The sequence below is a fragment of the Coturnix japonica genome, chromosome 1 (genome assembly GCF_054131305.1).
Source record: "Coturnix japonica strain WE chromosome 1, WE-NBRP24, whole genome shotgun sequence".
NCBI lineage: Eukaryota > Metazoa > Chordata > Aves > Galliformes > Phasianidae > Coturnix > Coturnix japonica.
The window spans coordinates 135,948,195-135,965,110 of record NC_140663.1 but is presented as its reverse complement, the minus strand read 5'-3'; the positions used below and the strand labels follow the sequence as shown (position 1 = coordinate 135,965,110).

At 35.4% G+C, this 16,916-nt stretch overlaps 1 protein-coding gene across 13 annotated transcripts in view; it reads left to right on the top strand.

Annotated features, from left to right (window-relative positions):
• GPC5 (glypican 5) overlaps positions 1-16,916 on the top strand; it is a 508,496-nt gene that overhangs the window by 127,055 nt on the left and 364,525 nt on the right. Inside the window, exon 6 of one of the 13 annotated variants that reach the window (XM_085536019.1) lies at positions 4,324-4,449. The exons of 11 other annotated variants lie outside the window; for them this stretch is intronic. In XM_085536019.1, coding sequence (XP_085392145.1) covers positions 4,324-4,420 — 97 coding nt within the window. In that variant the 3' untranslated portion in view covers positions 4,421-4,449. Of the gene's footprint in view, positions 1-267; positions 1,573-4,323; positions 4,450-16,916 lie in introns of those variants that run through there. One more of the 13 variants, XM_085536017.1, reaches the window with a different exon arrangement.

The window sequence follows — 16,916 nt, the reverse complement described above, 5'->3', positions numbered from 1 at the left end:
TACACTCACTCAGAGTCCCCTTAACCCTGCCAGAATTGTATAAATAGCTATCAGTGTAAATGAGATATAGGCTCACTATGGGATTTTGTCATAAAGGAGATACAGATTGAGATTTTAAAGACATATATTTCAAATGATGGTCTAAATGTCCAAACATCATTTGTTTTTAAATAGTGCTTAACTTACACTTATTAAAAATATTTATAATATAACCTCTAAATGACATCTTGTGCTGATAACTGGGTCCTTTCTCATTCTTTTACACAGAGTCATAGAGTCATGGTATCACTTCGGTTGGAAGGGATGTTACAGTTTTAACCCCTGCCATGGGAAGGAATGTCACCCACCAGCTCAGGCTGCTCAGTGCCTCATCCAGCCTGGCTTTGAACACCTCCAGGAATGGGGCATTCTCTGGGTAGGCTATGCCAGGCCCTCACCATCCTCTGTGCAAATAAGTTTTTCCTAACACCTAATTTAAATCTATCCTCTTCCCCCTAATTAATTTTTAAAGTTTAATGTCATTATGGTGGAAAAAAAAAAATAAAATCTTTCAGAAACTTCATTATATATTATACAGGACTCTGAATATGTTTATTTTGAAACTGAGGAAGACAAACTGAGTAAGACAGTACTACCTTATAATATGTAATGATGGAATTATAAGTTCCTTGCTAGCCTATCAAATGATAATTGAAGTCAGCCAGGAGTTATTTTTCTTATACAATTTTAATGGAAAAGAAAGCATCTTTTTTTGTTGTTGTTGTTGTTATTACAAAGATTAAAGCAATTGAAAGTGCAGCTCTTTACTTTGATTCAAGTTTGTACCCTAAGGGCTATGTTGTTTCTTTCTTTGTGGAGAGAATTTATATATCATGAAATGGCAGAGTAAATTGTGATGCACTTTCAGTGTAGGACAGAAAGTACATTTATTGGCCAAATAAATCCAGAGGAAGTAGTGTCACTATTGGCCTATTACGTAGAAAGACTCAGGGAATTCATCTTAATAATTGCAGTCCTCATATAACAATAGAGTAAAGGTGTTCATTTAGGAGAAGTCCAAATGTTTCAAAAAACTCTTGTCTGAGTTATTTGTATATCAAAATATGCTGTATGGATAACAACTGAAAATGGTTTTCCTAGGAGGCTCTAGTTTGCCCACTTCTATTTAATTTGAATCAGAAGACTGGAAAATGGATATTCATCATGCTGTTACTGTATTTTTCTAATAAATGGTATCTCAGATGGGCAAATAAGAACATCAGAAAAGATATTTTCTAAGAGAATGTTTGTAGCCAAAAGTAATGTTTTCAATTAAATAAAATTGCATAATCTTTTTTGTAAATATCTGAAACAGTTTGTCAGATAGAAGTCGTGACGTTCCCAGGGAGCAAGCTTGGCTGACATTCATCAGGATATCTTGGTTTTAACAACACTGTCACCACTACATGTGAGATATCATTATTTTCAAGACTTCATTATATAAAACATAGAAATATTCCTTTAATTAATACTATTGTATAAAGTGCCCATTGTTAAAAATTCAGTGATATATTAAAAAAAATCTGAACTTTTAAGAATTACTTGTGTCGTAAGATTATCAGAAATGCTTATGAATACTAATTTGTTTCTCCAAAATGTGAAGAGAATTCATAATTTGGTACACAGGTGAGTGCTTACTAGGTATTTGTTTATCAATATACTTATGCATCTATAATAAAAAGATGAAGAAACATTTCACAAATATTTTTCTATGGGATTCCTTTTAAGATTATTTCATTTATTTATGAAAAATCTCTTCCATGCGGAGGCCCAATTTCTGGTACTCAGATTAAAATCTACTCCTGTGAAATATCAGCATTTTTTTCTTCCAGCTTTTGGTCTGATCAGGGTGGAATTAACATTTGAAGACAAATGCAAATGTTGTGAGTTAAGTAACTGCATATATTTAAAGTAGGAGCTAATATCATACATCTTTTAAGTAGAATATTCACATTTTTTTTCATCTTGTCTACTTTTCTAAGAAAAATGAGCAAGAAGGAATTCATTATCTGCTAGCAAGAGAGCTACCAAATATTTAGATTTTTCAGTATATGATGAAATGTAGGTTTGTGGAATGTAATTGTACATGCAGAATTATCCATGTAGGGAGTTTGAAGCAATGAGTAAAGATACTCACTGACAGAATTGTTGCTACACTGTGGATAAGAAAAACATATTTTTAGACCAGGCTTGGAAAATGCATGTTTTTAAAAATCCTAAATTAGTGTGCAGAGTTCAGTGAATCTTGTTGAAAGTTGAACACATACCACATCTTGCTCAGGTGCATCTTGATCTCAGTGCTCAATGCATTTATTTACAGTGGTGAGTTCCAATTGTCAATAGCATAGCCTATATTTAGAAAATGAAATTTAGAGTCCTGATAAGAGTCTGAGTTGTATCTTGAGCAATGTGAGTCTATTCCCTGAAAGCACTGAGATTACTCATATGTAGTGGAGCAGTCAGTATGGACAATGGCAGATGTGGGACTCATTGCAGAATCTGTAATGCTAATAGTTACTTACAGACCTTACAGAGCAGGAAAACTGTGTACCTTGGGGTTTCAGTTTTATTAGCAGGTCAGCTAACAGTGTTGTTAAGTATAATCAATAGACCATTTTGAAAAATACTTATCATATGCAATTATACCACTGTATTCATTCACAGAAAGGCTTTCATTTATGAAATGATGAACACATCATTTCTAATGAGTTTTCACTGTAAAGAATTATAATTAATTTGTGGGTATTTTCTCTCTATAAATATGCATATCATGGCTTATGAAAAGTACTGTGCAATAGATGATTACTAAGTCAAGTACTCTTTATAAGATTCTTTCATTTCAGAATACCAGATTTTTACTGAAAATTGCAACCTTCTTGAGGAACTGACAAATCTTTTGCAAATTCAACAACAACAAAAAAGTTAAAATGCTTTTTAAAATATCAAAAAAAAAATGGTTTGCTATTTATAGAAATGGCTTATTTTTATTTAACTTTTTATTCAGAATTTGGAATCAGAAAGATGCATTTCTATGCTTATTCAGTTTTGTCCATATTTTGACAAGGATCACAAGGATGACATTTTAGGTAGAAAGTATTTCTATGCTTATAGAAATGGTGTTTACAGAACTATCACTGTCTCCAAATATTCTTGCAGAATGTGGGGACATAGAGTTTAGGACTAATAGAGAAAAATGATGTTCAGGTTGGTCATTCAACTGTAATAGAATATTTAAAAAAAAAAAAGAAAAAAAAGAGGGAGATAGAGTTGATAGGGTTGAGAATGGATCATCTAGGTAGGAATCTACTGTTATGCTCTATGACTGTACTTCTTTCCCTTGTGGTCAGAAATTCAGAAGGTGTTCCAAAGCCTGCTCGTATGATTTCTCATTTAATGAATAGGTCAGTGAAGGACATATGAAGCCTTTATGATTCTGCACCTCATTGTAGTCAGTGCATCATCAAAGGCTTCTGATGAAAGATGGAAAGTTTCAATTGTTCTCTAATGACTGAAAAAGGTCTCTGCAGGCATTTGAAATGAATAGAACTGAGAGAAATTATAAATCTGCTAAAGAGAGGATTGCAAACTCAAAGTCCTTCCTAAGGAACAGTTCAAAATGTGATTTTACTCTGCAGGATATAAATATTCTTTTTTTCTGTTACATTTCCTACCTAGCTAATTATGTATTACCTTGCAACTTGACTAGGCAGAAGGAAAAATCTATTGTGATTTTCTAAAATGCATATGAAGAGAATATGATCACAAAGCAGGGAGGCTGTATCCTTCTTTATATAATCTAGTGATATTGTGTTCAGCTTCAATACATAGACATCAAAAACATATGACTAATTGCATGTGACAAAAACTTCTGTATTCAGGGAAAAAAGTGTGTTTTTTTTCCTTTCCCCCCTACCCCCAATGGAATATAAGGAATATAAAGGTGATGAAAGCAAGAAAATGTATTATATTCCTTTTGAAGGGACATATTTTATTGTAATTTATAATAAAATAGAGGCATTCGGTCAGGTAAGATAAGTATCATGGTCAAAAAGGTAGAATAAACTGTTTAAAAGAGAGTTCTTCCATTGAGGAGAAATGCACCTAATACTGTGGTCTTATTACTTTTTCTTTAATTTTCTTTTTAAACATAATTTTGTGTTTTGCTGTTATAAAATCATCCAGTTCAATTTAAGTAAAGAGAAAACTGATATTTATTTATGCAGACTGGTTTTAATTCATTATGATCTTGGCCATTTTGATTTTTCTTTCTATTTTTTTCTTGAGGTATGACTACAGAATAAAAGATGAGACAAAAAACAAATACCTTCACAACCTCCAAAGAGAATATCTTTTAAGGACACAATTTCTTCAAAGTATCTAAATGGAAAGCACATGATAAATGTCATTCAGGTAAAGATATACTGAATTGTTGCTTTGCAGATGAGGCATTTTAAGCTATAGGTACTACTTTTAGTTTTGGCAATTCCCCAGATAGATTTTTCAGCTCTTAAAAAATTTATTGCCAGTTGAATTCATTTTGTTAATCTTTCAAGTACTGGAAATGAAGAGCAGATGAATCCATGACATACCCAATTATCTAATGACTTAAATAGCTCTATTAGTTGAAATAATAGCAAGATTATTTGATGGCACTGCCATTGAAGCTGTTGCTTTATGAGGAAAAAATGGCACAATGGGACATATGTTCTCTCCCAAATGAGTCTCCCAAATTTTAATCTGCAGCTACAGGAATATTCAGTTGCTGTGGCTTTTGCAAAGTAGAGTGTACAACTTAGCTGTTTTAAAATATATTGGATAAATCCATGGTAATTGAGCATAAAAAATTTAGAAGTTTTAGATTAAATCTTTATTCATAAATGTCCATGTTGCCATGTTCCCCATGTGAAATTCAATTGGAGACAGTGGTGCCAAGATACTGCTGGCAACTTGTTATGGCTTTATGGTGGCAAAAATAATTCCTTACTAGCCCTCGTTAAGTGTTCATTGCTAATCTAGCTATCAATTTGGAAATTATTATGGAAATTACCAAACAAGCATGATGGAAACTGGACTTATTAAAGGCTGACTCTCTTTCTCAAAAATATTTGTCAAATGATGAACCTGAAAAACTCAGATTATCACCCCTATTCTGTAAAATGGCAGAAGAGCAGAAGGAGAAGCAGCTGGAAGAGGAGGAACAGCAGCAGGCAAAATCAGAAAAGCACCAGTTTGGGGCTGATTTACACCCTGCTCCCTGGCTCCAGTCTATGAGTTGGAGCAGAGGTGATGTGAAAGGAAAATGTGAGCATGAGAAGAGAAATGGGAAGCATTAAAACATGGCTGTATTCAGGTGTTTTGAACTGACAAGTGATACAGAAACATATTTTTATAATTATCCTCTTGGATACCGATTTTTAGCCATATATATATATATATTATTTTTTTTTTCAACATGCCTCAGTTGTTCTGATAAGACTATGTAAATGTGAATTAAACCTTGCAAATGGATGACATAATTAATCATGGCAAGGAAAGCTCAAGAATTCGTGATTTGTTTTACTCCTGATTTAGGCTGGGATGGTGTGGTCTTTTTTTTTTTTTTTTCCCTCTGCACAGTGATGGTTTTTGAAAACCCTTTTTTTTACCTTAGTTGTATTTAAATATATATGAAGTACCAGATGGAGGTTGTAGCAAGCTTTCTACTTTGTTAGGGTAGACTGAAATATACTGAAGACAAGCTTTCTCAGCCAGTGTTTGCTTTTGTGGACACTGCCACCCAGGAGAGCTGTGAGGATGTCTATTTGTCTCTAGTAGTTTTTACTTCTGCTCAGTTTTGTCATCTTCACGGAGGAAACATGTTTAAAGAAATACTAGCTTGGCTCCAAGATCATCCATTCGATGTAGGACTTACATGGAAGAATTTGGTCTCAGCTTCTGTAATACTTCTGAGGATCTCCTCTCTGAAATTTCTGTCAAGACTTTACTGGTCAGACGGTAGTGTCAGTCTAACACAAAGACCAGGACCCTGCAAAAATCTGCAGTGCCATTCTGTAACTATGCGGGGATTTTAATAGTGATGAGGAAGGGGTCCCTCCCTATAGCAGGGGAGCTGGAACTAGATGATCTTAATGGTCCCTTCCAATGCAAACCATTCTATGATTCTATGATTCTACAATCACGTTAAAGAATAAATAAATAAATAAATCATATTAATTAATGTGAAGCTGAACTGAGCAACGATGTAATTCCGTTGAAGAAGAAAAGTTCACAGACCATTGATGAAGCAAAATTCACAGACTATTAGGAAACGTTGACATACAAAATTCCTAAAATTTTTCCCTGTAGTGCCATTCATCTTCAAATATATCTAACGTCTGAGTCTGAGGTAAGAACCTCATGGTCATCCTCTTCTTCTTTCTAATCTACTTTGCTGTCTTATAGAAGAAACCTGGTATATTATTGTAAAACTTGGCCTCCATCCTCTAACAGAATAATTTCCTTTTTTTTTTTTTTTTTTTTCTTTTCTTTTAAAAAGTATTTTTTATGCATGAAACACACTGTCCATCTCTTTTGTACTACTTCCCACCCTATTTAAAGCATACCTGGACACCTGCCCTAAACCATGCAACTCAGCGCAGCCACAGGGGCACACACAGGGACTTGTCAAAATCTAATAGCAGTACATCTGCTGGTCCTTAAGTATTCTGGAGTATGACTAAGAAAAAGCCAGCTATCCTTATGGGTCAGACTGTATTACACAGTCTTCCACTTCTGGAAGTGCTGAGGGGACCACTAGGAAAAGAAGAGAAAATGGTAAGACTGGATGTATGCACAGTGTAAGGACAGGACCCACTTTTGGTGAAGAAGGTTTGTCAGGTGGCTGAGACAAAATTGTACAGAAAGCATCACCTTAATTAATCAGAATAACCTGGTTCACCTGTCCAGAAGTCATATAGTTTTCTAGCCCTTAGCTGTGTCTAGTCTAAATGTTAAAAGAACACAGACAAGAAATTTGCAAAACATTGACTCATCAAGTTAAGGGTGACTTTTCTGCTCACAACTGAAACATTCAATTTTAATATGTCCTTCTTAACGGTACTTATGTTTTATAATAAATTTTATTCTATTATTTATCTTTACTTTGCATGTATGAATTAAAACAAGTTTTAATCAATTTAAAGAGACTTACTGCTTCAAAAGGTTTTCATTTACCTCCAGTGGCAAAAGAGTATGGCAAACTGAAGTGAAGTAAACACCATTATTGGATTTGACAGACACTCTTAGTTGTTTCATAGTAGATTTTTTCTTACTGTAGTACTGAAAACTTGCATTAAACCCATTAGTTATACCTAAGATCCCAAATCAAGCATTTGAATGATTTTCTCATTTAGCATGAATATGAAATAAGACTGATAACAGTTAAAATTCCATATCCTATAGCATTTTAATGATCATTTTAACGTTTAACTTTTTTTCCTCACAAAGAGTATGTTTTATCATAATTCAAAAGTGATTAATGTTATAGCAAACTTATACCAAAACATATATGTATCTTACTTGTTTATATTTCAACTGAACATTGTGTTTTGGTTCAGCAGGAGTGAATGTACTATGTAGTACTTTGTTCCACAGTTTGGAGCAGTAGATATTTTCATTCATAGTGCGTCCCATGAGTCAGAATAATCTACAATAGAGCTCAAACATAAACTATGTGTTTTTTGTTTTGTTTTGGTTTGGTTTTTTGTTTTTTGGTTTGTTTTTTTTTTTTTCCCCACAGCAACAACTAGTAGAGTAGGCAATTTTTGCTTAAGAACTTAACTGAGATATATCTGTGAGGAATGGAAATGGTTGTTTCCCTATCCACCCTCCTCCCACTCCCTGGTCTGCAGTAAATTACTGTCATGGCAACATGCATGAGTTAACTCTGACAGCCAACAATGTCTTCAACAGTTAATGAATGAACAGAAGACTTTAGTTAGGTACTTTTATAAGGGTCACATACAACATATAATTTCTTTTCAGCAAAATACAATATTCCTAAGGGAGGATTGTTTTCTTTATAATATCTGTGCTTTTCAGCCTATGATCATATTTCATAGATTTTTTTTCCCCATATTAAACGTTTTATGTTTTGTGACATATAATTCTTTGAAAAATATTTCAAGAAGTCACTGTCAGTGTTCAGCTGATCCATGTTTAAGTCAAACACATTAAGACATTCAAAAGCCTGTACTGTAGAGAGTTGTTTATAGATCATAACATTTTATTGTGTACAATCAGAAAATGTGGTGGGGTTGGCAAACCTTACGCTGGTTTTTGAAATTACTCTGCTACCAGTATGTTCCAATCAATGAGAACCTCTGAGCCATGAACTTTTATTGATTTGTATCCTCCTGGGTAACATAAATGGCCTTCCTTAAGTCTTCCAATTTCACCATCATATTCCCCCCCCCCCTCCTGCCCCCCAAAACATTGCTAGAAAGAATGTCAGGCTTATTTATGCAGTTGCTTTGTGTCCAACTCTTCCAGAGTCTGAAACAAAAGTGAATACTAAACAGGAGTAGAAATGAAATGATAATCTTTTCCTTAATTTTAAGACTATTGACTAGGACAACTATGAAGTAGTATCTGGCTTCTGGAAATATGTAATATCATATTAAACCTTTTCTGCCCTTTTTTAAATGTTCAATTTTTCATGCTTTGAATTGCAATATAATTTTTGCTTTGAATTGAAGAAATGACAGTATAAAATTCTAGTCATCCTATTATTTTTATTAAAGATATTTGAACAGGTAATTTCAGATCAATCCTAGCCACCAATACTAAGGACTGAAGGAATAATGGCTGTCTATTATGAGGACAAACAGTTCTGATTTGTGGGACTCAAGTGAAGCTACCATCCAGTATCCCATTTGCCAGTCACACTGAATTAGCAGCTCTGTAAAGAGTAACATTTAGCAGGAAATACCATCTGGATTGCATCTAAATCAGAATGATGGAAGACTCTTCAAATAGTTTTGGTTCATGATGAGCTCAAAAGAGGATAATTAAAGTGCTTTATTGCATTTTTTTTTTTATTTTTTTATTTTTTTATTTTTTTTTTCCTAAATTTCATTGAGAAAGATCTCATAGTTACTAAAACTTATTTTAGGTATTTCCACTCCTGTGATGTCTGTTAAGAGAATATTGAAAGATAATTTGAATGCATTAATTTCCAAGAAGCTGCATATTTCACAGATATGTCTGTGTATGTGAGCTACTTCAGAGAGAGAAAGCTGGATGTACCTACACATAAAAATGAATATATTCAGTATGACCAGGTCAAAGTCACAAAAATTTGTGACAGAGCAGGGAATTAAACCGGCTGTTCCCTTAATTCCAGATCAGGACCTTAATCAGGAACTGCCTTTGCTTCCAGGTATGCAAACAGCCTCTGCCTCTGCCAGAGATTTTCTGCCTCACAAGTCCGTTAATAAATTTGGCTTTCATCCACAAAAGGATTTATGTGCACATGCAAGCAACTATGATAATCAAGGTAACATACCTTGGCAACAACGGTCATCAGAAAATTTAACTAAGATCCAGTGCTCAGACAAAGTTACCTTAGTTAATTTAGGCACATAGTGATTTTAGAGTGAATCACAGAATGGTTTGGATTGGAAAGTATCTTAAAGATCATCTGGTTCCAAACCCCCTGACATTAACAGGGATACCTGGCAATTCTGACAATGATCCTTAAGTTTTCTTCTCACTAAATCCGCAGTGGGCCCCATCTGAAGACATAACCTTAACACACCTATTAGACATGTTCTGAATGATATCCAGTAACAGTGATGGTCCGTTTTTTTTTGGTTGATTGGTTGTTTTTTTGTTTGTTTGTTTTGTTTTGTTTTTTGTTTTTGTTTTTTGTTTTTTGTTTTTTGTTTTCAAAATGATGGTAACTGCCACCTGTCTTGTGAATTCTCTTAAAATTTCTCTTAATATTCTCTTAATATTTCAGTAACTTTACAACATTATGAAATCCCTTCTTCAGTTTGGTACCAAAACTTAGAGCATCTTCCTCATTTACTGTGATAACTTATAGAATCTTTAAGCAAAGTTTACTCTTATTATTATTATGAAATGTTGCATATAAAAGAACAAAGACCCAGTTTACACTGCATTATGTTAGGTAATCTGAGTAGTTTGCTGAAATGCGCAATGGCAGTCCGAAAATTACTTGCTACATGTATAAAGCAGCATATACACATAAGCTTATATCTATGTATATTTAAGCAAATGAACTGATATACTTTACATGGCTGAACATGAATAATCCTGGAAGCATTATAAGAATATAACAAATTTTTAAGTATTTGAGATGCTGCCATAGATAAATATCTCTTTCTGCATATTTTGGAGAAGAAAAGTTTAAAGCTTCTCATGTGTTTTCCAGTATCATTTCCAAGTACAAATTACAGCTGTTCTTTTTTTACTTTCTTTGGCTTTTGAATCCAGTTTTGCTTTTGAGTCCAGTTTTGCTTCCATTTCAATTCAAGTCTATATTATAGTGTTTGTTTTAAAATAAAGATTTTAAATACAGAGTTATTTATTTTTTCTTGTTTGTCAAATATACTGATAAATCCTACAAAATTTTATCATGTCACAGAATAAAAATATCTTGTATATTTATTTTCATTACTATGTTAGCTAAATCATTTACTTCTTATTTCAAACAGCTTTTAAGAATATTTTTTATTGAAAACAAAAATTTACCTAGAAAATATTTTAATCTATTTTTTCATCTTTCAACCTTTATTAGAAGTATATTTAAAGAGTGCATCATTTATCTGTTTTCCTTCTAGTAGTTGCAACTTGCTCACAGACCTAATACAATCTTACAATACACCCGAGCACACGGATAAGTTCTTTCAAACTTATAAACAGATTCAGACAAAGTAAAAAATAGTTCCATTAGAACTTAGCAATCTGAAAATTCATAGCAGCGGAATCGTATATATGTCAGCTAACATGTGATGTTGGCATGAACTGTAGTGGTTGTACTGACAACAGATTAAATTAAATATTCAGGAACACTGGGCAATCCAGTAACTGATCTGTAGATTACATGATGCTGTGATGAACTTCTAGCTCTGCATAATATATGGCTGCACTTTCTTTCATCCCTTCAATCTTCCTATTTGAAAAGTTATTTTGTTGGCCAGAAGTGACTGCTGAAAGTGGAAGTTCAGTATCGATAATAATGTATGTTTTCTTTATTGTACCATGTGAAACATTTGCAATTTCTATCATGTAATTAACATAGTTACACCTTCTAGGGTGTGAAATTTGACCACCATTTGCCCACAGTGCTACCAGGAAAATGTTTATTACTTGATTGAGTAAAGCCCAGATGAGAAAAAGAGACTTTTTTTTTTTACCTTGCTTATCAGTTTGAATATTTTATTTACTGTTTACTAAAAGATACTCCTCCATATAGCATCCTATTCTCTTCCAAGATGGAAGGATACTCAGTACATAGGAATACGACCATTTGGAAAAAAGTTTCTCAAGATGTCTGTCTCAACTCTAAGCCAGGGAAAATAATGATACCAAACTGTGGGATGCAGTTAACACTGGGGAGAAGGGATGCCAGCCAGGGGGACCTAGACAGGCTTGAGCAAAGGGCCTAGATGAATCTCATAAGGTTCAATAAATCCAAGTACAAGTCTTGCACCTGGATTGATGCAGTTTGTATTGTACCGATACAAACTGGGGAATGAAAGGATGGAGTACAGCCATGACTAAAAAGACCTGGACATGAGCCAGCAACCCATTTCTTGCAACCCAGAAAGCCAACCATATCCTGGGCTGCGTCAAAAAAAGCATGGTCAGCAGGTTGAGGGGGGTGATCTTCCCCATTTATTCTGTGCTGATGAGGCCTCACATGAGGTATCACATTCGGATGAGGAGCACTCAGTACTGGAGAGACAAGGACCTCTTGAAGTGCATACAGAGAAGAGACAAAAAAAATGATACAAGGGATGGAACCTCTTCTACGAGGACTGGTTGAAAGAGGTGAGCCTTTTCAGCCTGGAGAAGAGAAGGCTCTGAGGTGAACTGATACTGGCCTTTCAGTATCTAAAGGACAGCTACAGGAAAGAAGAGGTCGGACTCTAGCAGGGTCTGTGGTTATAGAACAAAGAGAAATGGTTTCAAGCTTAAAGAGGGTAGATTTAGGTTGGATATAAGGAAAAAGTCTTTTACAGTGAGAGTGGTGAGGCACCGAAACAGATTGTCCAGTGATGTGGTCAGTACCCTGTCCCTGGAGACTTTCAAAGCTAGGCTGGGCTGGGGCGGGGGAGTAGGGAAGGAGGCTCTGAACAATCTGATCAGGCTGTGGATATCCCTGTTCACTGTTGGACGGGAGACCACTCCACCATAGGCTTCTTTTCTGCTCTTGTGATGCATTTTTCCCTTTCTTAAATCTTCTCTCCCACAGGCACAACCGCTGTTACTCACGGCTCAGCTCTGGCCAGTGGTAGATCCCTTTTGCAGCCAAGTAGAATTTATTCTTCTATGGGACACTCATTACAGGTGCTAGACCTGCTGCCTCCTTGCTAGCAAACCTTGCCAATTAAACCCAATACATATACATTTTTATCTTTGTACCTTATCCCCAGTTAACATAGGTAAAAACCCAGTACTAACAGTTCATATACCTATACCAAGTGGACACTGCATTTGGTTACATAGCAGTCTGTAAAGTTGTGTCTTTGTTTGTGCCAACATTAGCCATGTGTTTTCGGAGATCTTGCCCTTCAAAACCTGTTTGAACCAATTAATCGATTGTTTTACGGATTGCTGGGAATCTGCCTTAATGTAAGTTACGGTGTATCTTCCTGGCCTTCAGAGAAAGCTACACTCATTTAACTTGTGCTGAAATCTGGCTTAAGGCCAGCAAACTTCAATGCAAAGGCTGTGTGTCTTTGTTAGCATGGTGCTGTATTCTCATTAGGATTACTATATTAACTTGGGCTTACAAACCTCACAACAAGGATGACTGGCAATTATCCAGTTTGGAGAACAGGCCAAGGATGTCTGCAAGACCCAGAGGATAATACTGAAAATAACAGAATTCCACATATGAAAATTACACGGAAATTAAATAAATAAATGCATTAAAATCCAAGGGTTACATTTATTTCTGCATGACATTATTTAAAAAATAAGTAAAAATTGACCATCTCATTCAATACAGTTAGAAACTACTGAATATATTTATGTTAGTATTAGTTTACATAGAATCATAGAATCATAGATTCACAGAATCACAAGGTTGGAAGGGACCTACAGGATCATCTAGTCATACAATCTTCCCATTACCATAGCTACAGCAAGCCGCTAAACCATATCTCAGAACTCTTCATTCAGACAACTATGTTTAAATGTGTTTCCCAATGTATTTCAGGGATGTATGAAAACAGCTTTTAGCTTAATAAGGAACAATGCTTGTAGAGTGCTATTTGCAATACTGAGATTATCTAGTGTTACCCAGATGGATCAGGCAGATATATAGCATGGGAGATCTAAACAGCTCTTGAGCAGCAGCTATGGAACAGATGTGATACTAGAGGGCGTCTCAAATAGCATTAGACACCCATATTTAGACAACTCAGTACAATTAGTGATGCTTACAGAGTGCTTCAGCTGATGAAATGTGGTTTTCAGATTCAACATGTGGTGAGCTGCTTTCTAGACTCCACTGAGAAGGGTCAGTAGATCTCCAGAGTGCAGTTCAGTTCCTTGGCGGTATGATACTGAAGGTAGACACAGATGTGGTACAGGGCCTATGGTGCCTCTGGAGGAACATCTACATATCTGAGTGTCTCATTCGGGGCTGAGTCCCACCAAAGAATCTTAGATCTTCATGTTAACTATTATAATACTATGTTCAGTTCATAAAGATATTTTATCTTATGACTTAAGTTTTCAGTGCAAACTCTTTGGTCCTACTTCAAACAAATAACTAAATTGATGACCATTATGGACGAATTTTAACACTTTTTAATGAACTTATTCCTTTGACTCTCTGTTGTATGCCATGTCAGCTCAGCTTCAGGCACATGAAATGTCTGTAGGGTTCAGTTCAGACTTGGAGACATTTATGACACAAAGACTATTAAACTAGGGGGTCTGGTGACTTCTGTGAAAAATTCCAGTAGCATGTTACCTATATCAATGAGATCTGCTTAGTTATCATGTAGGGATTTCTTGAGGCATATGGACATTGGTGCTTCATGCTCTTGGGTACCTATGTGCCATGCCAGAATGATACAGGACTCCAGCCCGCTCTTTCAAACCTCATCTGTCCTATGCTTTTGAAATGTCATGAGGCATTTGTATGCCAGAATTTGAACAGCATCCTACATATCTGCAGCTGAACTAAGGCACCCAAGGTTGTACACGTCACTGTGGGAGAGAGAGTACACTTCTGGACATGGTCAATCTTCTAAGTAATGGAAAAGGAAATCTAAACAATTAGTGAAGGAATACCTAAGTGAAATGACCTAAAATCTTTTCAGAAAGTGTTTAGCTCTTCAGAAAATCAAATCTGAGCCCAGTGTGTGGCCAAGTTTAGAACTGAATGATTCGTGCCATGCTATTTACAAGCTAAACCCGTGAGTGCTAACTCTGGGGAAACTGGGGCTCTTAGAACTTTTCCATTCCTTTTTGGTTGTGTTTTCTATAGTTCATGATGTGGGCCACAATATAATAAAACAGAAAAGGTGTCTGAAGCCACTCCAGACACAATTGAAAATTAATGAATAGCCATGAAAAAAATGCAAGTAGAAATACTCAATTAGTGATTGAAAATGCGCTCACGGTGCTTTAGTATGTCCTCCCTAAGAATCACACAAAACTACAGTGGACCATGGAAGATTAACAGGCAAAAAGAAGCTCCAGAATAAAGTTCTGAGTAACACAGACCTAGCCAAGCTGCTCGAGAGACATTGTGTCCTTAGTGCTTGTGAAAATGATAAGTGCCATTGGGCTTATAATAAGACCTCTATTTATTTATTTATTTTTTTAGCAAGATAAGGCAACTGTGAAAACTTCTGAAGGAAAGAGAAGAAATCGTCTTGGTGTTTAGGAAAAGGTGATAAATCTTAAGTTCTTAAAAGCTGTTCAGACAAAAGGAAGAGTGCACCAGCAGTCTGGTGAAGAACAATGCCAATATGATTTTTAGCAAGGAGCAAAATCTGTCAAGTGACAGCCTTCCACAAGCTTTCTGGGTTACAAATAGGAATATTAGAGGCAAGCTGGATTTTATCAGCTGCTTCTAAAAACTATAATAAGACAATGCTCTACTGAATTTTGGCAGTCTGAAGTGACAAGTGTTACCATGCTATTCAGATAAATGGGTCTGTATCTCATGGAAGGATTTCAAGGCTATGCCAGTGACTATGAGTGTTAAATATGCATACACTTAAAGATAGTTAGTCTGAAAGAAACAGAACATTATTTCCAAGGATGAAATGCAAAACAGTCTCATGAGCAGGAATGAAAACATGTTTTAGAAGATCAGTGCGGTCCATATGGGGAAAATAGAAAATCGATCAGAACTAGCAGTCATAATGCAGATATCCGTGGAGCATATTCACAAGTATACAAATTAAGTAATAACCAGAACTTCTGGGGGATCTTCGGGGGGAGATATGTAGAACTAAAAGCCACAGTTTTCTGAAGGACAAAAGCTTTACTTATGAGGCAGTTTTGGATTCACGCTTTCAGTGAATGAATCAGAAATGAAACTTCTTTATCTCATATTTGCATTTTAAAAATTGCTGCATCAACATTATAAAGTTTTCAGAAAAGCTGTTAGTCACTCTGAAAGTTATTTGATAGATTTATTCACAGTGAGAACCTTAAATGCAAGTGGAAAGTAAGCTGGAAAGTAAGCTCTGTTAACTTATTTTCTTGGAAAAGTTATTAAGGGGCTTGAGAAAGGCACCATATTACCAGTCCACAAATGTACATGTTTTCCCCAAAGTATACACACTACAGTTCTCAGATCAAGCTTTAGATTAAGGGATTCCAAGGATTCTGAAAAGAAATGTAATTTGAATGTGAATTCAAAGTATGAATTTATCATAATTCCTTCCATGCAGTCAGATTCTCAGTATATTCATAAAGCAAGTTGATAACTAAATATCAGTGATATTTCTGAGTTCAGGGATATTACTGTGTTTTATATATAGCACTCTCTGTCAGTCTTAGCTACCACTAGGGAAACTGCTTTCATTTTGGATGCATTGGATCAAACCTGATGTCTGTAGTGCTGGAGGACTTAGGGTGGTGTTTGGCTGCATGTAGGAGAATTTAAGATTATTTAAGGAGAATTTAAGAGTTATGTTTAACACTGAGCTTCAAATGCTTGAATATCTTAAACTGCAACCCAGGAGCCTACTGCTAATTTATCTACAGATGAGTTAACACAGGTTCCAACCTTAAAGGGGTATACTGCGGTTGTCACTATAATTTTCTACTCTGTGCACACTGTCCACCAAGAAAGACATGGGTTGACAGAAATGAAACATTTGTACGTTCCTGATTTTTCATTGTGATATGGTCCATCTGAAACTCTGTTGTCTTGCCCACCTCTCTTCTGTCTCCTATGATTATACACACTGTGTGCATTGTTCTTCTTAGTACGTGGGAAGCTTCACAAGCCATTTTTCTATGCTGCTGACCTCCCAGCTAGAAGTAGATACTCACTGTATTCTACCAAGGCTGTCACTCCATGAAGCAGTTCATTCGTTTGTAGGTAGATCCACATCCCCTCTGTCTTGATTAGTGGTAAAATTAAGCCAAAGATTGTAGGCTGCTTATCATCT